This window comes from Amblyomma mixtum, chromosome 6 (genome assembly GCF_055824585.1).
Source record: "Amblyomma mixtum isolate Tamu chromosome 6, ASM5582458v1, whole genome shotgun sequence".
In the NCBI taxonomy this organism is placed as follows: Eukaryota; Metazoa; Arthropoda; class Arachnida; order Ixodida; family Ixodidae; genus Amblyomma; species Amblyomma mixtum.
In genome coordinates, this window is record NC_143017.1 from 107,451,523 (window position 1) to 107,473,896 (window position 22,374).

The 22,374-nt window shown below is 49.3% G+C and overlaps 1 protein-coding gene across 1 annotated transcript in view; it reads right to left on the minus strand.

Moving 5' to 3' along the window:
* Positions 1-20,864, minus strand: part of LOC149339963 (uncharacterized) — an 80,644-nt gene extending 59,780 nt beyond the window's left edge. Inside the window, exons 1-2 of the mRNA XM_089548681.1 lie at positions 20,047-20,864; positions 117-265 (exon numbers count right to left, since the gene is read on the minus strand). Of these exons, the coding sequence (XP_089404807.1) occupies positions 117-265; positions 20,047-20,236 (339 nt within the window). The 5' untranslated portion in view covers positions 20,237-20,864. The remainder of the gene's footprint in view (positions 1-116; positions 266-20,046) is intronic.
* Between the last annotated feature and the right edge of the window lie 1,510 nt (positions 20,865-22,374).

The window sequence follows — 22,374 nt, forward strand, 5'->3', positions numbered from 1 at the left end:
TCTAAATGATGATGATGATGACGGTGGTGGTGGTGGGCTGTGATGCTACCACTGTAGTCAGCAACCATACATTAATTCCATGAGAGCAGCGGCAGGGAAGCGCAGTCGGCACTGACCCTGTCGCGGTGTGTCACTGGAACCCTGTCTCCGTCTCCGCCGCCGGTGCGTCTGGTAGCTGGTCGGCCTTCTTCTGGCGTATGTGACGTCACGACCTCCCCGAGACAGGGCTGACCGGCGGCGGCGGCTCCGCGCTTGCTGTGGCGACCTGCGAAGGGCCAGAGGGCAGAGCGATTACCACTCCGGCAGAGTGGGCCCTTTTTGCGCTGTTTTACGTGACAGAGTCGTTAAAAGAGGCAAGGAACGGTGGAGAATAAAATACAGTATGACACATTACATGTCGTCGTCTTAGGAGGTTTCAAAACGTGCCACGTGCCTCCGTGGGCGACGAACCCGGGACCACGGAAGTGGTCTTCCCCGCATAGATGGTAAGTGGCATAGCTCGCTCATTTACCGTTAATTATGTTACCTCCGTCAAAAAGTTTCAGCTTTTTCGCGCTCTCTCTATTATTTATTTCTTAACATAAAACGTTCCAATCCTTTTACCTCCACTCCACGGGCGCATTTATGACAATTCAAAGCCGCGAAATGTTGTAATGTGCTTGAAGAAAAGAAAACGGAGCGCGAACCAAAGATAGTTCTGCTCCGGCTTTTTTTCCCCCGGGAAGAAATATATATTGCTCAGTCGTTACATGCAGTCCCAACTGCACAAGTAAGCTAAACTGGGCTAGTCGGAGCAATTCGAAGATGCAGTCCCAACTTGAATCTCGCTATAACACAGCTTTGTAAAAATGTGTTCGAGGAATTAATGTTACAGCAGACCAAGTTTTCTGCCCAAGTATAGCTAGCGGGGTCTGCCGCTAAAGAAACCGCATGCGCCAAAGGCTCGGAAGCAGGTGTGCGCATGCGCAGTCAGGTCAAGGCCGTAACGTGGGCCGGACTCTCGGTCTGCTGCTGTAACTCTCTGAAGTCACCGCCCATCGTTCGCGTAACGACAGCGCCTTCCGAGCAAAAAGACCTGGCCTTGGCACAGCTCGGCTTCCAAGCCCGCGAACGCGACTTAGCACTTCCATTTGTAGCGCACCGATAAGGCCGTGATCCGACCGGATTTTCTCTGCCGTGTATCCACGTGAGTGTGTCATAAAACCGCTGCGGCTGCCCGCGCTCTTCTCGATGGCGACGCACAATGTTGATTTCACCCAGCAGCCATCGTCAAGGCCGCCAGGCTTCTCGATAGCTGTAAGCCTGGAGATAGCGGCGTGCCGTACATTTCTTTGTTAATAGTGTTTTTTGTTCGTTTGATGAATGATGCAGAAATACTTTGATTTAAAGGTGCACTGAAGAGGAATCTGAACTCGTCTTTTTGCCGCGGGAACTCGATCTACACGTTCTGAGCATTCTTAGAAACTTCGACTTATTGCCCTGTGTGGCTGATTTTCCTAATTAAATCGAATTAACGTCCGGCTCCCGCCTTTTTTTTTTTTAATTCTCCCTCGTACGGTCGGCGGAGTCGACCAACGCGTGGAGTGCCTTGCAGCCAGCTCCGTGGAGGCTTTGCTTTCGCTTTATTTTATTTTTTAGGTTTCCGTGAATAAATAGTTTCATTCGCAGATAATATAGCCGCAAATAAGCCCGCAGAAATAAAAATACGCGCGGACTGTTTGCTTCTACGGACTACTACGTATTACTCGGCCGATGGCAGAGCGGCAAGCCGCCGCGGGACTGGCTGAAAGGCACTCCACACGTTGGTCGACTCCGCCCACCGTACGAGGGAGAATTAAAAAAAAAAAGGCGGGAGCCGGACGTTAATTCGATTTAATTAGGAAAATCAGCCACACAGGACAATAAATCGAAGTTTCTAAGAATGCTCGGAACGTGCAGATTGAGTTCCCGCGGCAAAAAGACGAGTTCAGATTCCTCTTCAGTGCACCTTTAAGAGTGTATTGGAAATATTAACGACAGTGCTGCCCTGCAGAAGCCGAAGGAGAGAACATTTCGTGCAAGGTATATGAATATTATGTTTTACAAGAGCTCATGTTACTCCGACAACTCAGAAGAATAGCGCAAAAGCGCCGAAAAATGCTCGCTTCGCTGGAGAAAGCAGCGCCGCGTCTTTAGCAGGCAGCAGGCGTTAGCGTTCTCGGAATAGCGTGCCGTTTTGGAAAACGACACTTTGAGCTGCACGAAACAAGCAAGAGAGGAGGAGGGGAGAGAGCACGCTTCCGAAGCTCGGGGCGCAGTCTCGCTTTTTCAAGGTACAAGTCGCGGCGCGACATCTTTCCGCCGGTGCCGCGATGCGGGCCACGCGGCCGCTGTTTGCCCTTCGGGACTCGCACACCGCCGATGCGCGCCGAGAACCGCCGATTCCGCGGGACCTGAGCCGATCTTTATCACGGCACCTGCTTTCGTCTGCTCTAGTCGAAACTTGGCCAAGAGCCACACACTTGCAAGCCATGTCTCCGGCGTGCGAGTCAAGGAGTGGGCCGACAGAAGATCACCGACTGCGGGTCGACTCGTTCGGACAAACAGACAGAATCTTGCACCATACAGAAATATCACTTTCGTCTTCGGAGCATGACAGTCTTAGCTGCTTATGTGCCATAAAACCAAACGCAGCACAACAGAAATATCGCTTTGCTCCACTTGTCCGCACTTCATGCCAAAAAGAACTGAAGAAGCGCGTACTGAAGACCAGGACGTCGTGTTACAATGGTATGGTATGGTATGGTATGGTATGGTATGGTATGGTATGGTATGGTATGGTATGGTATGGTATGGTATGGTATGGTATGGTATGTGGGGATTAATGTCTCAAAGCTGCGCGTGGGATGTGAGAGACACAGTAATGAAGGGCTCCGGATTAATTACGACCACGTGGGGTTCTTGAACATGCACTGACATCGCAAAAGCAGACACGTGTCGGTTGCATTTCGGCTGCATCGATATGCAGCCGCCAAGGCCGGGATTCAGTCGCGCGACGTTGGGCTCAGAAATCGTGTGATAAGTTCCGGCGCTCTGCAGTATTCGAATAGACAAGCTCCAAAATGGGCCCCTACACGGTTGACCCGTACCAGAGCGCAGTCGGGCCGACCTGCTCTGTGCCAGAGAAATGTTGCGGAGTGTGTCTGAAGGGATGCAGGTACGACCTGATGGAGACGTTAGCTGGAGCACAGAACTCAACAGTTGATGTTGAAGAAATCTCGATCTTCAAAATTTCGCCTTTCCCTGCGTGAAGAAGCGAAGATGACAGCTCTCCTTTATCTACGAATGGCCGCGACCCGACGCGACAGCGTTCTGCGTGCTTTTAAAGAAAAACACTGGCAAACATCAACGCGGCTTTTCAGCTTTTATCAGTCAGGTCTGACATGCGTTTTATTTACAAACTGCTGCGTGACGGCAAGCCTCAAAACATGGCAAACGAAGTGATGGCGATGACACTGTTCAATGGCCGGTAGGCCTACGGTAAGCGCTGTTTCCCGGGTCATATTGCTGCTGTACATTAATATTTTGTTACTGAGGACTTCAGCGATGAATCTTAATTGTACTACTTTGGTTTGTGAAAGATGGCTCATGGCAAAGCATCTCTAAGACGGCGCAAAAGGGAACAAGGACTTAGAAGAGACACAAAAACGACAGGACTGGCGTATTGTGAGTTTCATGTTTTGAAAAGGCAAGAATACTCGTGCTTGTACAATGCGATCTCCAATAGCATCGCGTTAAATTGTGCAGTGGTGGGACATCTGCCATTGATCACGATGCTCACGCAAGAGATATTTTCCTCAAGTTTTTATCTACTGATATAAATAGAAAGGTGTGGGAGAGGTTATATGCACCCACAAAAAGCATTATTCAACGAAAGTTCGGCATGTTGATTTTATATTTCCTTAGATGCGTTAGGCGCTGTTTATTGAAAACCTTTTCCTTTCACTCGGAACTGTGGCCGTCGGCGTATTAATTGGCTCAGATGACAAGCTCTTAGCGAACTGGTCGACGACGAGGAGAAAGTGCGCGATCTAACCGTCTCTGCGTGAATGATGCGGAGGAACCGGAAGACTAAACTGCAGCCAATCAATGCGCATAGGGAGCCTACGTCTTCGGCAAAGCATTACGAGCTCGAAGACAGGCCAGCAGATTTGGAGTTCAGAAGAGTCTACTGGTGGGGATGTTTGTTAATGAGTAGCTGAAAACAAGGTGCACGAGACGACCGTGCCCGCGTACGTTTTTCTTCGTCCGTGTCCGTCTCATGCGGCTCGTTTTCAAAAACTGAGCTTTTCTTCCCACGGCAAAACGACCAAGAGGCGAACGAAAGGCCCAGCCAAATACCTCAGCACACAGCCCTAGTCAGCCGTTGCAGGAGTCGAATTCCTGTGCCTTGTTCGCCGGAGTCAGGATTGTCGCGAAGGCACCGTTAGCGCAGCAGACGGACTGACCACGGCAGAGACTCGACGAAGTGCACGGCACGGCTACTCACGAGCAAAACATCTTTCTCGCACCGGACACCACCCGAGGGGCGTAAACGCAGCCAGCCAGCTCGCTGTTCCTCGTCGGGGTACGAGGTGCACTGGGAAGAAGGCGGCGGGGCCCATATGGGAACGTGCTTTCAGGCTGGCGCGGGACATCGGTCGACCAGCGCTGCAGCGTCGGGTTTCACCTCGGCGGAGGCCGTGAGAGCGAAAGCGCGCAGGTTCCCGCCGCGTCCTCCCGGGGCACGCCGCTTGGCCCGGCCCGCAAGTGGCGATGAACCGCTTCGCGGCGGACCGCGCAAACTTGTCAAGTGCCGCGCAGACCGTTTCGATGCTCACCGATACCCTAGGGTGCGCACACTTAGGCATCCTCGCTTCTCGAATGACGCGGCAACGGTCGTGACCCCTGGCCCTCGAGACGCGTGCCTTCTCTCAAGCACATCGGACGAGGCCACCGAGCAGGCTCTGGATGCGGCGTCGACAAGCAAGCACGCTGCGGTGAAGTGGCGGTTGAGGCGAAATGCGGACGGAGAAAGGCGGCACTGAACGCGAGAAAACATCGTTGTTTTTCTTAACCGTTTAATAACGAGCAGTGCAGGCCCCTTTCCCTGGAGCCAGCGCACAGACTCCAATGAACTTACCGGATCAATCTTGTCACATGCGCTATTTTTTAGTGCAAGCCGCCGCCTAAAAGCTAATGAAGTCTGCTTCATCAGCAACTCACTTAGGAGATCATAATTATCATCATCAGTTTTCGTGAAACTAACTCAAGCTAGATCACTGCACTTGACTCTTTCATCATCGTCGGCATCATCGTCGACTGCAGGGCAAAAGCCTCTCCCAAATGTTTCCAATTAACCCTGTCCTGTGCCAGCTGCGGCAACCGTATCCCGCAAGCTTCTTAATCTCATCCGTCCACCTAACATTCTGCCGCCCCGGCTAAGGTTGTCTTCTCTTGGAATCCACACCGTTACCCTTAAGGGCCAGCGGTTATAATGCCGCGGTTACCACACAGGACAACATATCCCTATTCCAAACAATGCCAGTGAAAAAAAAAATTGAAATATCTCGTGGGAAACTGCGATTTAAAAAGCTACAGATTAGCGGAATTGTATCCCCCATAATAGAGGTGAAACTAAAATGCACAAACTTCGAGAATTTACGAATGAATTAGGATTGACTAAAAGGGCAACCATGAAATTTAATGTGCTTGTGAACTTGATTTCGTGAACTAAGATTGACAACAAAACTGCATTCCAAGAAGTTCCCCTCATAGAAAAAGATAGATACACTTGCCGGGGAAAACTTATTACCAAATTCCACGGAGATTCACACATAGCCTCCTAAACGTATTAACAAAGCTGAAAAGCATAAACAATCACACTGCACGAGCTAAAAAGTAGACCTTGAGATTGTTGAAGCCAGAAAGGAGCGAAGTAGGATATGACTGAAAGTCATTAGATGAAGGCATCCTTCTCCTCCCCCAATACGTGGACTGCGAAGAAGGCGCTGTACATCAGTTTGCTGATGCTGCTGGTACCATTGTACGGCAAGCTCAAACGTACACCTTCCCGTCGCGTCATTTCACATAACTCCTCGCCCAAGCTGCGTAATCTCCGAGATACCCTGTCTGGCGACTATCGCAACATCCAACATACCCACTGGAAATGTCCTCCCCTCTACTCTTGCAAACTCTCTCACCCTCTGATCACGGCTGAAATGGCTGGCTTCCTTACACGATCGGGTGGACCAGTTTTTCAGTGTTTTAGCTTTCCACGTCAAAGGAGTCATCGAAGCTGTGGGACTGGACACGTCGTGCAACGCGCCAAACTAAACTAATATTTTACAACGAATTCCTTGGGTAGGGAGTTGAACTCTTTGTAATAAAGAGGTTTATATCTCTTTTCGAGCGGTGTCGACGTTTACGACCACGCCAGTCAGCCAGCCATCACATCGCTCAGTGCTCCGAAGGCTCCATGGGGCTCGCCTGCTTCGTCCCTGCATGCTCGGGACGTACGCGTGTTGTTCGTGTTCGCAGACACGCGCGCCCCGCTCCGCTCCGGGGTTAAGGCCAGGCCCGGCTACTGGCTCGGGTCCAGGGGACGGCGCCTCGGTGCGTTTGTCAACCTCCCAGCGCCCGGGGGGAAGCTTTTTCCACTCCGCGCGGATGGACGGGAGAACAGCTGCGCGCGTTGCTCCGGTGCCAGAAACCGGGCCGCAATCCGCCCACGGAGCAGCTGGAGTACAAACTTTGCCTCCCCTTCCCTCGGGCTTCATTCTGCGCTTCGCCGTTAATAGCGGGGCAGTGAATGTGGAGCGGAATAACTGCGGCGACAAGATCGGCAGACGGACCCGAAAAAAGCTTTCCCCACAGCGCCCGCCCCACACGCTGGTGGAGGTCGCCGCAAATGTGTGCGCTGCAGTTTGCTTCCGTTCCGGAAGTTTCGCGTCGCCTGTGGCGTCATCGGCGGGTAATCATCATGCTTAGCCCTGCAAATACGGTGGTGGGCTCGGTAACTAAAACAGCCATAGGCCCGATACGATCATTACTGGAAGAGATCGACCAATCGGGAGTCGCGCGTACTGCATGCACGTGGATGAGTTTCTGCGGTATCCTTGATGATACCGGAAGGAAAAAAAAATGGAAGGCATTGCAACGCTGCACTTGTCTCCAAAGTCGCCAACATTAAGGAGCGGAAAGACGAACAAGACGCGCTTGAAAGACACTTCGCAGGTCTCTTTTCCCTTTAATTCTTCATTGGGGATCGCATTTAGAGCTTGTCGAGGCTTATTTCGTCTACAGGAGTTTTTGTAGGTGATTTCACCGTCGAAAATTATTAGTCGCATATACCTACACAACAGTTCCTCGTGCGAACTTAGTGAAGTCGACAAACAGACGCTTCGATTGGTGATATAAATCGCTTATATGCCCGATTATATAGCCGCGTACCCATCCTACAAAGAAGTTAGGTCCTACACTTTTAGCTGCATAAAGCGAGTGAACAGCATGAATCCCACTCAAGAAGTAATCATGCAGGCAAGTGGCTAATATCGTATTGTGACAGTTGATAGACCGGGCGGACCACTGAGGCCAGTTCAGGGAATATCATGACGGGCAGGACAATAATAAAGAATGAGGAATGGCAAAGTGTAAACTTAGAATTCAGAACCGACATGAAGCCTCATCTAACGAAACAGACAGCTAGCCAGCGAAGTTGAGGCGCAACTGACCCCTGTACACAGCAGGCGATAAAGAAACGTCGTTACATCAAGACCCAGTAAAAACGTTTCATCCCGTTGCCGCCGCAGACCCCCCCCCCCCCCCCCTTCCACCCCCCCCCCCCCCCTTCTAGCCCACGTCCACCGCCAAATGAGCCTCGTGTGCAGTTAGTGCCTGTGCTAGCGGCGGCAATAGCAACGCCAAAGCGCCGTGCCGAAATATTCGTCAAAAAATGTCCCACGTCTCAGAGCTGTGTCGTGATGAATGCAGCTTTCCCGAGGAATTCCGATGAAGCATTAGCGGTGGATCGTGATTTACAATAAGATAGAGACAGAGGAGGCACGTTATCAAAGAGCACTGATTTTTACCGGCCTGTCTCATGCGCTGATAGGCTATATCCGCTTAAAGGAAAATACAGTGACAGAAGAGCAGGAGTGTGGAGAGTGAAAGGAGAGGAAATAAATTTGATGGAAGTATCAATCATGCAATTCACAGATGAAATAATCTCGAATAGTGGTGGAAATCAGCCTAAGCTTTTTAAGGTCGCCAAATAATACAGCCTATCAGAAAAGAAAGCTCACATCTTGCAGCTGATTTGAAACGTTTAGCATAAGTCTTACACTTTATCCATTGTCCTCCATTTTAAAAGCACACGGTAGGAGTGTACTAAGCCTATATGGGTTGGACGATTATTTTCAGAGCACCGCAAATAGGTTATATTTACTGAGAACAGAATTCGGATAGCCAGAAGATTACTCGGACGCGAAAGACATATGTGACACCCCATGAGGACTGCGGTAAGAAATCCCCGGTCAAGAGAATTCTGCGCAGGTCACAGTTGGTTCATCGCTTTCACATGCGATGCTATTTCGATGGGCTAGCACCGTAGAAATAGGGGGAAAGGAGTGCGGCGAGTGCTTCCATGATACGAGACAGCGATATTCATCCTTGCTTAGCAAGCAGCCCACCCGGCCAGCGGGAAACTATGGTGCTCAGCAACTTCACAAGCCGAGCACAAGCTCTGAGGGTCATTCGTGCCTTTCCCTCAGAGTGCATATTAACAGCACGAAAGGTAGTAATCTACGGTACCTCTATCTTTACGCTGTTAAACAGTGTATTGGTGCCATCTTTCGATGAAAAAATTGAAACAAATAGTCGTCTTCTCAAAACCTTCGATCGGTTTTTCTTTGACTCTCCACATATTTGAGGCGTTGGAGGTTTAAACGTCATATACCCGCGGCGATGACTTATTGGCTATAGCGCTCGACTGCTGGGCAGGTTAATTCACGCATACATAGGGCATGTAAATCGAATATTAACTATATTCGTTCAACAGCTAATCCCACTACCCAATACGGTCACCGGAATGCTGGTATGTAACGCACCCGCGTGCTATATATCCGGAAAGTAAATGGTTGGTTATGAGCTGTCTGTCCTGTTGTATGCACTCATTTCGGAAAACACAGGTGTTTTGTATTGCTCGTATCAAGTCCGTGCTATTATTACTGCTCCTAACGTTGTTTTTATATTGCTCGGTTAAAAAAATAGAGAGAAAGAAACCCTGTAATGAGAAAACAGAGAATTTATCCGGCATTTAAAAATCGCTGCATGCTACTCTGCCTGGGGAAGGGAATTTGGGAGGTAAAGGTGGAAGGACCGCGGTGAGGAAAATCTAAAATAAAAGATAAAAAGACGAGAAGATAAAATGCGGCCATTCGGCTAATCTTATCGTTTACTGCGTAATGTCCCTACAAAGTAATGTTTATACAGGGGAGCCCTGATATTTGCGCACACAAAAGGCAGGACATAAAAGGAGACGCACACAGGCCTATCTTGTGTGCGCTCAAATATTCCAAAAGCATGAAGAACCAACTCGCCCAAAACATAACGCTCCCTGATATATCCAACCCGGGTATTTCTAATTATCGGCTATATCGAACACAGAGACAATCTCCTGCAAGATCCTGCGGAAAAGTCGCGCAGTACATTCGCGGAAAAGTCGCGCCGTTCGCACGTTGCTTCTGCTTGTCTCCTAGTTTGCCGTGATTGCCTTTATAAGCACCCTGCTTTTACGAAATAAAGTCAGTTGGAAGTCTGCGCTTTGTGTGTGTGTGTATTCGTGCCTTTCTTTTGTCCCGTCGTCTTCGCGCAGTTTTGTTTCGCTCTAACCATGAACCGACTAGCCCAACATCATGTCTTACTTCAGTACATCAAACTGCGCGCCGCGCCCCTGCAAGTCGCTTCTGCTAACGACGCTCTTCGATCCCTATTCCCGCGCGGAGACGGGTCTGCTGATAGCGCTAGTGCTGTGAAACCTCGCTACCCCAGCCTGCCCACTGACGTCATCGGTGTAGGGGACGTGTTTGTGGAGGACGCGGGGTAGGGGACGTGTTTGCTAGTAAATATGTGTGAGGTGCCACGATAGCGAATACAGCATTATTCCATAATAAAATCACTTTTGAGGTGGGGAGGAGGTAAAAGTCGCCCTAATCGGTTGCGATTTACTCCGAGCAGCGATTTTTTAAAATTATTTCTAGATTATAGGATCCAAGCAAAGCTTTAAAATTTGACTGAAATAACCACAGAGACCACCTCTACAGATCTTTTGCACTAGAATATGCGCATCAAAATTATTCAGGGCTCTTTTGAGTACCGTTACTTGGTTGAAAGTATTAGGGATTACTCTTCGATGAAGAGGATCGTGCGTGAACTGCACCATAATCAACAAGGTGTTCGTCTTGGCGTATTTCGCACAGCTCCGTCCATTCTCAGGGGCCAGCAGTATGAAACTGAGGGCCGAAAAGCTGTCTTTTGTGTGTGTGTGTCACGGTTACGTTCTTGTTTCCAGTCCTTCTAAAAATAAGAAGAAAAGAAGAACGAAGCTTACTCAACGCAGAGCAGAAGGCTTGCATTTTTGACTAGTGGGAGCCAGATATAACTCAAGGACCAATGCTTCCCAAAACCGAGATCCGCTTACACTTCACACTCACAGCTTCTGAATTTTGCGAATGGATAACAGACAACACCACCGAGGTTTCAGAGTTATGCGACAGGTTTCACAATACAAGTCACTCATAACACTCAAGGTCAACCTTTTTTTTTATCACGAAAAAGAACGCTCTTCACAATACAATTGTTGAGGCACTAATTCTAGTTGTGCAAGAGGACAAACACCCAGCACAGGCTGTCAAGGTTACTTGCACTGTCGTCCTGACAGGTCGCAACGCGAGGCCTTACTCTGATAGAAGTACTGCAGCGGGCTAGTTAAATTAAGGTATGCATACCCCCTGCAAGGCATATTACAGCTCTTACTCAAGCTACTCCGTCAACTTTCCTGAGCGGTAACGTTGTCAATTGCCTAACATCTAAATAAAACACAAGACTAAAGCAGAAGAGAACAAGCGCCATAGCGAGCAAAACATATAATAAAGTTTCTATCAGGGGCGCGCGACGTTATAAGGAAAGTAATTTATTACATTCCCAAAGCGTTTTTTGCGTAAAAAGTGATTAACGGTGGATGACGGGCTCTGTTGACGGAAAACACACTGGATACCACAGGACCTACTACCAAGTGTAAAACACTCCAAATATAAGTCGAGTCCAGTAAAAACACTGTGCAGGATAGCCCATGGCTACGACAATTCTCTCGCGAAACAGCGGTGAAGCATTTCTGTGGCTGAACCTTGCGGGTAAAAAACTTGTACGCCGTTGTCTTCACAAAAGGCACTTTCCCATCATTCACTACTGCTTTTACTTCACTATTTCCCACGCCTGCACAATTCGTGTTTTGTGTGCTGGAAATGAAAGAAGAGGCCAAAGAAATAAAACCATAATTTTTTTCAGCACTAGCACAGGTGTCGTGGAATTTTGAAAATATATGCGGAGCTCATCACTATAGCTAGCCGGGCGAGTTGGTGATACATTTTCCAAAAAATAACAGCGCGAAAAACAGGGACGAAGGCTAGAAAAACACAGGACAAGCGCTGACAAGCTTCCTAAAGAAGGAAGAAGAAAACGGAGGCTGATTTTGGCATGCTTCGAATTCTTTTGTGCGCTGTGATGTCATTTCACTAGTCGAACTGATCTATCGAACTACGGATCAGGCGGGGCAGCAGCCTGAGAATCAGTTAGCTTGTGAACCTGACAGAAGCACAAGCGCCAAGACATTATTCTCCATCCTTCGGTGGGCTCCTATCGAAGTAAACATTGTCCGGAGCCAGGCGTCGCGGCTGGCTGGCCTCTGGGACAGGCCTGGTCTGAAAACCAGGTGCACGACGTGGTCAGCGCATGCGATCGTCGTTGCTCGCCTACCTGCGGGTATGTCAGCGTCCCGAGTCGATGAAAGTCCCGTGGACGCGTCCGAGGTGTCGCATTGATCGAGTAGCAAATCGGGTGGTGCGCACGGCGCGCGCTGCGCCTCTGTGACCGCTCTCCCACAGCGCGGGCCGGCCTGGGAGACAGTGCGCGCGCCGGTGGCTCCGGGCCTACGCAGGGGCCGAAACCACCGCCGCCGCAACGACGTCGACGCTACCGGCCGCGGGGGGAAATTCTTCTCCAGAGGTGCCGAGGGAGGAGGAGGAGGGAGGGCGTCCTATTTTTGGCGCCCCGGGCCGTGAGTCACAAGGGGCCACGGGTCCTGTTGATGCGTCCGGCGCGGGCGCTGCAGCGCCAGCGCTAAGACTGCGTCGGGTGCAACTAGCAAACCATTAGGCTAACGATGCACACCGCGCACGCATATCAGGGAACGAAGGGTGGCGCTGGTGTGCCGGCCGATAGCCAAGGGCGCGCGCTATGTTTCGAACGATCCACACAGTCCAGAACAAGGCTCACCGTAACACGTGCATGTGTACGGGCTCAGGGTATACCTTGGAGCGCAAGGAGCAGTGCAACGAGCATAAAGCAAAAAGCAAAGCGTTGTCATACTGACTACGGTAGTAAGAGTAGAGCCTTTGACTTTTCTTCACCCGCATGGGTGAAGATATCACAGCACAAAAATGTCCTTGTGGCACAAGTTCACAGCTTTGTATTGAAATTGGCATCATAGTAAGAAAACTCTCCTGGGTCCTCTTTTCCGCACGTCCTCGCATATCTCCCCTCCCCACCCCCCCCCCCTCCCCTCCTGCCCTTCTCTCGGCCCGGCACTGTAACTAGCTCAGGTGTCAGAACTTTTGCTACATGCTTACGGAGTGGTGAGCAGATTTCCCTTTTCAATAGCAACGCCCAATATGCACACACAGACTCGCGTGCGTAAAAATGTCCACGTGCATGTGGCCGAACAAGATTTCTTTGCGCTTCGACAACAACGTATCAATGATCACAACCTAGAGCGGATCTGGAGAATACGCGTGTGCGCCACTCTTTCTTTGTGCTGTTGGCATTGCTGACCCGGTCCCCTTGTTGCGCGAGCACGCCAGGCGTGTTTGTGAGCTACGAGGGCGTGTACAGCGCCTAGGCAGAGCGCGTACATGGTGTGCCCTGCAGCTGCGAGGGGGAAAAATCGGGAGGGGGGGGGAGGTGAAGGAAAGAGAGAAGGACTGGGGCAAGGGCGTCGCAAGTAAGCCGCTGGCGGTCGATGTTTACGCAGGACGTAAACATTGGCTTCCCCGAGGGACATAAATCAGACAGCCCTTCGTCGCAGCCTCCGTTCGTGTCGAGGATACGTGGTGCAACGCCCAAGGGAGCGCATATGTAACACCTTGATCGCTCGCGTGCACTTGCGCTCACTCGCTGCGTGCTTTTACTGCGCACGAGGTCAAGGCCCGAACTTCCCAAGTTTCACAGCCTTGTACGGTACGCTCTCAAGTTCATCTCAATGTTTGGACAGAGGAAAGCACAAGTACGTTGTGAGATGCGCAAGGCGTGGAACACTTTTGTTTATGTTCGGTTTTGTTTATAGGCTTTTTTCCCCAATATTTTGCCAACCTGACGGCCAACGGAACAAAAACAATAATGCGTATTTCAGCCCCCCAATCCTTCATGCTATATTTGGTAGAGATATTTTCTCCTATTTATCCTTTCGCCGCTGTATTACCTGTACGTATATAGCACCTCTAACTTCACGGCTGATAGCCAAGAAGCAATGCTTGTTGTCGACTGCGTCATGAAAAACGACCGTGGTCAACGCTAAAGAAGCAGTGTAAAGAATTGGAAATGAAGAATTCCTACAAAATAAGACTCCAGATCCTCCATTTCTCGTCATTCTACGCAGCGCGCGCACGTCCAAAGCTATGTCTATTTCAGCTCTTCGGTATCAGCCGGAACGTCGGGATCATCGCTAATTCAGGCAGTTTCGCTGCCGTTGCAACAGGATAATGTCGCACGAGTCTGCGCCGCTTGCTCGCCGCCAAAAAAAGGTCCTTCCACATTCAAGCAGACAGACCTGGTGGAAGACCTTGTGCTAGCTCATCCCGCACTCTTGTATATGATTGACCTTCCCGTGAACCCGGCGCTACGGCATCTTCACGCATCGCTTGTGGCCAGTGCGAAAAGGACGATCACTTATCGCAGTAATGGCGAAATAGGTTGCCCCGCCAGAATCTGAGGTTGTCAGAACACTTCTTAACATGGGCTGCCTCGTGCCATGTGAAGGAGAGACAGCGCGCTTTCAGCGGAAACACACCTGCGCCAGCGAAACGAGAGACTCGGTGACTTATTCCAATGCCTGCTTACGACTCCTTCCATCTTGTCCCCCCCCCCCCCCCCCCCTTTTTTTTTAACTTCTTGCTCGAATGGTCTAATCTTCCGATGCGTAGCAAAATCTTGTTAAGCGCCGGAAAATTAGACTGTTCCCTTCAAAATGTTGATAACAGTACCTAACAATATTCCACAGTTTCCTCACAATTAAAAGTGATTGCCAAGAAAGCTGGACTTGAATAGAGCTGATGAGACGGAGAATGTAGTGAGGGAAAGAAGCAGCGCCAGGTTGTGGCTCTCCTTATGCGCTGTCCTATCCTAAATGTAAGTGATGTTTTCACCAAAAAGAAAGAAGCAAGACTGCCGGAAAGTATTGAATCTATAGCGTATAGCTACTTTATGTTCGATAAATGTGCGCCTGAGGTCCTTCAACAGATCTTCCGTTACCTGATCCTCTCGAGCTTCTTTCCCCTTTGCATTTCTCCTAAGGCACTCTTTACTTAATCTTTCGTTACTGGCGGGATGTCCGATTTCTCTGCACTATTGCTCTCATATCATCGTCCTGATTACTGTATAGAACTGTGTAGAACTGCTCGGCTACTTTAACTATATTATATCCATATTTGAACTGACAATACCTTCCTTGTATCTTAGCGCATACATCTGATTTTTGTCTACGCCTAATTTCCTCTCGACAGCCTCCGTTCTTTAAACCATACTCAATTTCTCCACAATAGACTTACGTTTGTCGGCTCCCTTACGCTTTTTGATTAGCTTTGATTGATCCGCCAGTTCCATTCCATAGTTGAGGTTAGAAGCTTTCATGCTTTGGTGTTTCTTAATCAGATATTTTGTCTCTATAGAGAGCTTACCAGTATCATGTCGACCTATACTACCGCCTGCTTGTATTGCGAACTCCACAATGATATCTCTGAGATTATCGTTCACTTCTTGTACACTAAGGTTGCCGTCTTCGATTAGAGCCTGATATCTGCTCTGCAGCGAGATTCTGGACTTCTCTTATTTCTTTCTTGCCGCTAACTCGCTGATGGGCTACCTTATTACTAATTTCTTCCATCCCCTTTCCTAGTATATAGCTAAATCGAGACCTCACCATCCTATGGACACTACATCGCACCTTTCCAAGCACCTCCACATCCTGCACTATACCATGGGTGAAAGCACAATATGAAGTCTATTTCGTTTGCAGTGTCTTCATTCTGGCTTTTCCACGTCCCCTTCCGATTATTTCGTTTGCGTAAGAAGGTAATCGTGGTCCGTAAATTATTTCTTTCTGCGAAATCTACTACTAACTCCTGACTGCTATCACAAGAACCTATGCCATAGTAATTCCGCTAACTTATCTCCGGCATGCTTTTTGCTTACCTTGGCATTGTAGTCAACCACCAGTACAGTTTACTGAGTTTTTACTTTACGTCCTTGTCCAGTGCACGTCTTCATAGAAGCTTTCGACTATGTGGTTATCATGGCTGGAAGTATAGCGCGTAGCCTCCACCGCGTTCAATTTGTAACTCTTATTAAACTTAATTGGGATAATTGCCACCGTCTTTTTAATGTCATAGAAATTCTCTGTGTTACCAGCGATACACTTATCGATAAAAAAACACGCGCACCTAGTGCTCGTCTGTCCGCTAAACCACGACAGCACAGCAGTGCTTGCCCGCCTTTTAGCACTGCGTATGCTTCATCTGTACTCCTAACCATGCTAAGTCACATGACATCCCATTTAATACCAGCTAGTCCCTCGAAAAGCATTGCTAGACAAGCCTCGCTGGATAGGGCCCTAGCGTTAAACATTGCCAAGTTCACTTTTCGATGACGGTCTGTCCGGAGCCAGAGACCCTTAGCACCCTCCGCTGCGCGTCACAGATCTGATCGCCACCTTGGTCAGCTGGTCCGCAGCCGATGGGGATGAGGACCGCGGGTTAATTAGTGTATTCATAGAGGAGGTGGTGGCCAAGTACTGCACAGCAGTGGCCGAATCTTGTTCTGGTGAGGCAGTGCATTGTCGGCTCTCGTCACCAGGATCAGGCAGCAACCGCAGGCTTGGTGCAATTCCATCGACGCGCGTATTTTTTTTATTCGGTGGAGAACTGCGCTGCATCGGGATTCGAACCGCGGTCCGCCTGCATGCGTGGCGAATCCCCTACCTCTATGCTATCGCTGGTTCATCCGAGGAGGTACTACCGAGAAAAAGAAAAAGAACAAGAAATATCAGGGGAAAAAAATCTGGTTTGGTTTATTTGGTTTATTGGAGTTTAACGTCCCAAAGCGACTCAGGCTATGAGGGACGCCGTAGTGAAGGGCTCCGGAAATTTCGACCACCTGGGGTTCTTCAACGTGCACTGACAACGCACAGTACACGGGCCTCTAGAATTTCACCTCCACTAAAATTCAGCCGCCGCGGCCGGAATCGAACCCGTGTCTTTCAGGTCAGCAGCCGAGCGCCATAACCACTGTGCCACCGCGGCGGGGCAAAAAAAAAAAAAATCTGGAGCGGCGCCTTAATAATAATAATAATAATAATAATAATAATAATAATAATAATAATAATAATAATAATAATAATAATAATAATAATAATAATAATAATAATAATAACTTTATTCACATCATGCATACATGATGCCGGAGGCCTGCGGAAAAAGCTGTCACAACGGCAGCTTGACAAGGCCACAGGCCCCCGCACTGGCAACATCACACAGTGGTCAGCAAAATATACAACTAAACAAAGAAATTCGCACTAGTTATTTTGAGCACAGAGAGGGGAAAAAACATAAAAACGATGGCATTCAACGTTTCAGAAAACCGGGTTACACATGGAATGGGGAGCTTTTGTGCTCAGTCCCTTACATAAATTTGAGTCAGCAGTGCCTAAACTGTCTATAGGCTCTCTACGAACCGTATATAGAAACTTTTGCAGGGTATTTTGTGGCGAGAATAACAAAGGGGCCGTGAATCATCCAACCCTGTTGATCATGAGAAATGCCCTCGAGGTGCTCTTCAGGAGAGACGCCGCCTCGAAAAAGGAAAAGAATTTCTTCACACGAAGCTGAAGGAAAAGAATTGTACGTACGAACAACATTTACCTCCTGCCAGTACCACGAACTGATTTCACACCTCGGCTTTCTCTCGATTTGCGCTCGAGAAAGCATCCCCCGCCGCTTTACCAAGGCTGCGCAGTTGCCCATGGCAACACGGTGTGAAGGATTATCGCGAGCGGTGACGCAGCGGCTGCTCGAGACCCTGACCATCTTCAATGGATGCAGTATTACGACATCAGCATTGAGAAAGCAATGAGGCCCTTCATATTCCTTCGTATTCGCACTGCGCGTGCTGTTTACCTTGGCTGAGATGTTCATGGTGGTTCAAGCTCAAAGGAACGTCTTGGGCCCCTTTGACCATATGTGTTAGAAACGAGAGCGTAGCATGAAATTACAATCGTTTTCATTTTGCAGTCGAGCAGAAGGTAGCGCAGTGGAGTTAGGTAGTAGAATCAAATATTTATTTAAAGTCTTTCGTTCTTCGCTGACGACCCTCCGCTTACGGAAGCCACTAACAACTGCGAGCACTCCACAACAAGGCCGCGACCGCGAAAGCCCATTTTAACAGCCGAACGTTCGCAGCACAGTACCTGCACGCTTCGGAGCCATGAATTTAGCGAGAAAAGTAGAACCCACACGCAAATGGCCGTAAGACGAGCCGATATTCCGCACTCAAGGGAAACTCCGGGGGTTTTTCGAACATTTCGAGTTGATAGTGGCTTCATATTCCTTAGAGTCCCCTCTCTCCACCGCAGCAAACCGTTTCTCAAAATTCCGAGTGAAATCATTTTAAACAACGAAAACAGCAAACAGAAACCAGAACTAAGTTCGTGGCCAAGGACGATGCTTGGCTTGACGCAGCGGTAAAGTCGCAAACATAAAAAACAATCGCACGCGCGTTGAGTGGCTGAAGTGGCGATTGAAAATGACGAGCCTTTCATAAAATGACGGATGCGACTTAATACTTGCTTTAAAATCTTGCCCATGAAATCGGCATTAAAGTTAGGGTAATGTTTGCAGCGTAGAAAATACAGTGCTATCGGCAGAAATAATCTAAACTGAGAGCGAGAAAACGGCAAACCTTAAAATCGATTTGCGCTGGAGTGAAATGTCGCATGCCTAACAAATTCAGTGGAAAATCATGAAAGAGAGAAAGATCGGCAGTATAAGTTTCATTATAATATTGTCGTAATAATGTATTATAATGTAATATTGTTGTATAATATTGTATTCGCTTAAACGGTCGGCCACTTTTTTTTCCATCGAATTGGGAGGCGTTTGTTCGCACAACATAAAACGCGTATTCAAAACAGTCCCCTAATATATCCACTCCATGAATGCGATTTACAGACAAGAAACGTTTCATCACGCGATTTCAGCAACACCTTCGCAGGAAACGCCATTTGCTAGCTTGCTTACGGGCATCAGCGAGAGCTCTAACAGATGTTTCAGCTTCAGAGATCGAGCATCAGATATTCTCAATCGGGTTCAAAACGACGCGTCGCATAAAAAGTGGCTCTGTCATTGCAATTTTTCAGTTCCACCTGCTGTGCTAATAGGTGGCGCGGGCAGGGTGCCGTTAGTTTTCTTTCTTTTTCTAGCCCTCTACAACGCATATAAGGAAAACTGCAAAATGGGAGCAGAGGAAAAAAAAAAAACAGAAGTATTTTAATCCCCTTTCCCCCACTCCTTATCCTGCAGAAGCGTCGAAGGTCCAAATATCGCCTCACTACTTATAAATTAGGCGAACAGGACATAGCACGACTGATAGCCACCGCATATTCAGTCTCGTATACTGCGGTGTCCCGATCGTTGCTCCGCTGGCACTGTGAAACTAGGCACGGTTTGTTTGGTAGGTCTCGCAGCAAACTGGTTACCAGCGGCTAACATACGAGCTGTAACATAGCAGGAGCCGCTTATAAACGCATACATCAGAAAATGTCACAAGTAACGCTCTGCACTGGAAGTATCTAATTTATCAGGGGAAGAGCAACCACAGAAGCAGCGGCATGTTCTATGACCATTGCGGTCACCTCAATGGAGGCTACGCCCGACAGCAGACACATCCACCCCAAAGTTCGAATGGTTGACCCTGTATATGCTTAGCCTTTAAAAAAAGCTCTCAGCCTTTCTCTGAGCTCTCAGCTCAGTGTGTCACACTGATCCACAAAACAAAGCGTAACGCAGTCGCGAACGTGTGCATTTGCGTGCGATGAGACAGAACACAAAAGAGATCTTTTGTACACAGTTGCTTCCAAATTGATTTGTGTAGGCTCACTCAGCCAGCATTGTCCAAATGATATGAGAGGATACCCGAAAGGATAATGCTAATTATAGAGGCATGGCCGTAACAGACCAAGGTTAGGACGGACAGTTTTTTTTAGCTGGAGTACTCGATCTTTACTAACTTTCAGCGGCTGATTGGTACGCTGCCCTTTTATTTTCCCTCTCGTTCTCAAGAAAGAAAAATATGTGCCCCAGTCATCAGCTAGTAACTGCACTCGGAGCCTGACACTCAGTGCAGAAAGCGCTTGGGCTACAACTCTCGCCGCATCAGCACTGCGCACATCGGACGCACCTCGAGCTGGCTGAATGTGAGCCGCCTCACCGATATCGGTGGGATGGAAGTCGCGGCCGTCCAGCGTCACGCTCTCCGTTGGCCAAGAACTGCAGCGCCGGCGGCAACGGCGGCGTCGACGACACCGGCGACGATCCTGATGGAGCGCGGCGCCGGCCGGTTCAGCGACCGACCTGGATACCGTCGCCGTTTCCCTCAGAGCTGACGCAGCTTCGGTCATCGTGACGCAGCCTCACATCGACTCTCGCTGCCGGCGACACGGAGCGCTAGCACACGCGGCTTAGGTTGGGATGCCCGGCCACCAAATACGTCGTTCGGTGCTTTTGGAGCTCACCAGGCAAACTGGCGCACCTGCGCGAACGGCGCTGGTGTCCACGTCGCTGTCGGCAGTCGCGCTGAGTCGGCGAGTGGAAAATGCATATTTTCGGAGGTTCAGGTGCCTCCTCGTCAGCTCACGGCTGAGCGTCAGTCAGCGTGGCACGCCTCAAAAACACACGCTTTTCAAGTAGATCGTACCGGGTTGTTAGTCTGGTTTGTCTTTCTTGGTTTCGGCTCACTCCGGTCGCGCTGTTTTGCTTCGTGCAGCTCATTTCAGTTTCTTGGGCAGGGAAACACTCCTCCGTCGTGGGCAACGGGGCAGATACAGACGCAGACGGAGGAAAGTCTACAGGGGCAATCGCAGTGCCCTATAATCACAGGCAACGAAAGAACACCGCTGTTTGCCAGTGGAGTTAAACACGGCCGGTCAGCAGCACAGCAGCAGCAGTAGCACAGAGTCTCTCCCGCGACTGTGCGCGGTGTTGCAGGCTGTAGCCGCGCCGGCAGCGCAGCTCTGCAGGGGTTCGGCCCATGGAAACACATGTGCGCCGCCGCCGTCGCCACCGCTGCTGCTGCTGCCCGCCGTGCACAGCTGTGCGACCCAGCCCACCCTCGCCCCCTCCGCAGTAGAGAGGACTCTTCCGCAAACCGATGGCCCGACCTTGCAGGCACATCGGCCGCTATTGTCTAAGAGCGGAGGGAAATGCCTAAACTGACCGCTGCACAGGCTGTGACTAGCGAGGGAGACCGCTGGGTATAGTGCAGGCTGCCGTTTTGAGCGCCGGTGTCACCACACGACAATGGGCGTCCCTTTATTCGGTCCGCCGTCTTGTGGACGTACGAAAACACGGAGAGACGGACACCGAACACGGGCTGCTTTTGGACGTAGCAGCGATGTGTGCGTTGAAAGAGAAAAGAAAAAGAACGTAAAAAGGGGAAACTGACCTGCTGAGTCAGCGCGTCAACACGCCGAAGGCGATGGAAGGCTGACAATAAGCAGCGAAACCTGAGCTATCACCGCAACATCAGCCTACAAGAACACCCCCCGGTGATCTTTTTGGTTTTGAATTATTTTCACAGCTTTGTTATCATGTCCGATGTGAATTGCAGGGACGCATTAGAGCACTTGCTATACCGCAGATATCACGGGCGAATAATCGTGTACGATTATGTTTTAGTGAGATCTCTACAGCGATTCTGTCGCTTAAAGAGCAAAGGCCGCTGAATTAATGCAATTGAGTCAAAACGAAACGTTAAGACTCCGCGTACGCCAGAAAGGTCACCGCATTCATGAGGCGCGCAAGCACTGATGCAAATGCAAAGATTGCAAATTCTCGGCTGACGCGATCATACAATGCTACGGTGGATACTCAAAGCAATTCCACGGCCGTTGAAGGCTCGGTGCGGACCCATTCACACGGCAGCCCGGGCTATTCAGACGAAATGTGCAAGATACCCCCTTATGATGGTTTCTTTGGACTTGCTTTCACGGTTACTTGGTGTATCGCTTTTCTCTTAAAATAGGTTAGTTTTAAAATGATCAACCTGCTATCTCATTTTACGATTTTGAAAACTTCTAAAGGCAGCGGGCAATGCGTGGGTACATGCTGTGGAAAAAAGCGGTGTTTAAAACGCTGTGCTTAAAGTGGTGTTTAATACGTCGGGCGCTCGCATTACTGAGGACTCTTGATCCATATTCCACTGTAAGTGTTCTAAACACTCAGATGGCCTTCGCGCTATGAAACACAATGAGCTTTTTATGTCAACCTTAAAGATGTTGTTGAACATGCCAATACATCCGATAGGACAGAGTATTCTTTTTGTCGCCTATTTTTGCTTGCATATTTTTAGCTCCGGTCTACTAAATTACTATAACTAACGTCCTGTCGAAATGAATGACGTGTGGATGTTATTATATCCGTCGGATGAAACAAGGATCGCCGGCATGTCGGCGTGCTCCGAGTGGCAATGCTGGCGGCATTTGGGCACCGAACACATATCGGAGCACAGGAACGAAGTTAGACAGTTTCATCACGTGCG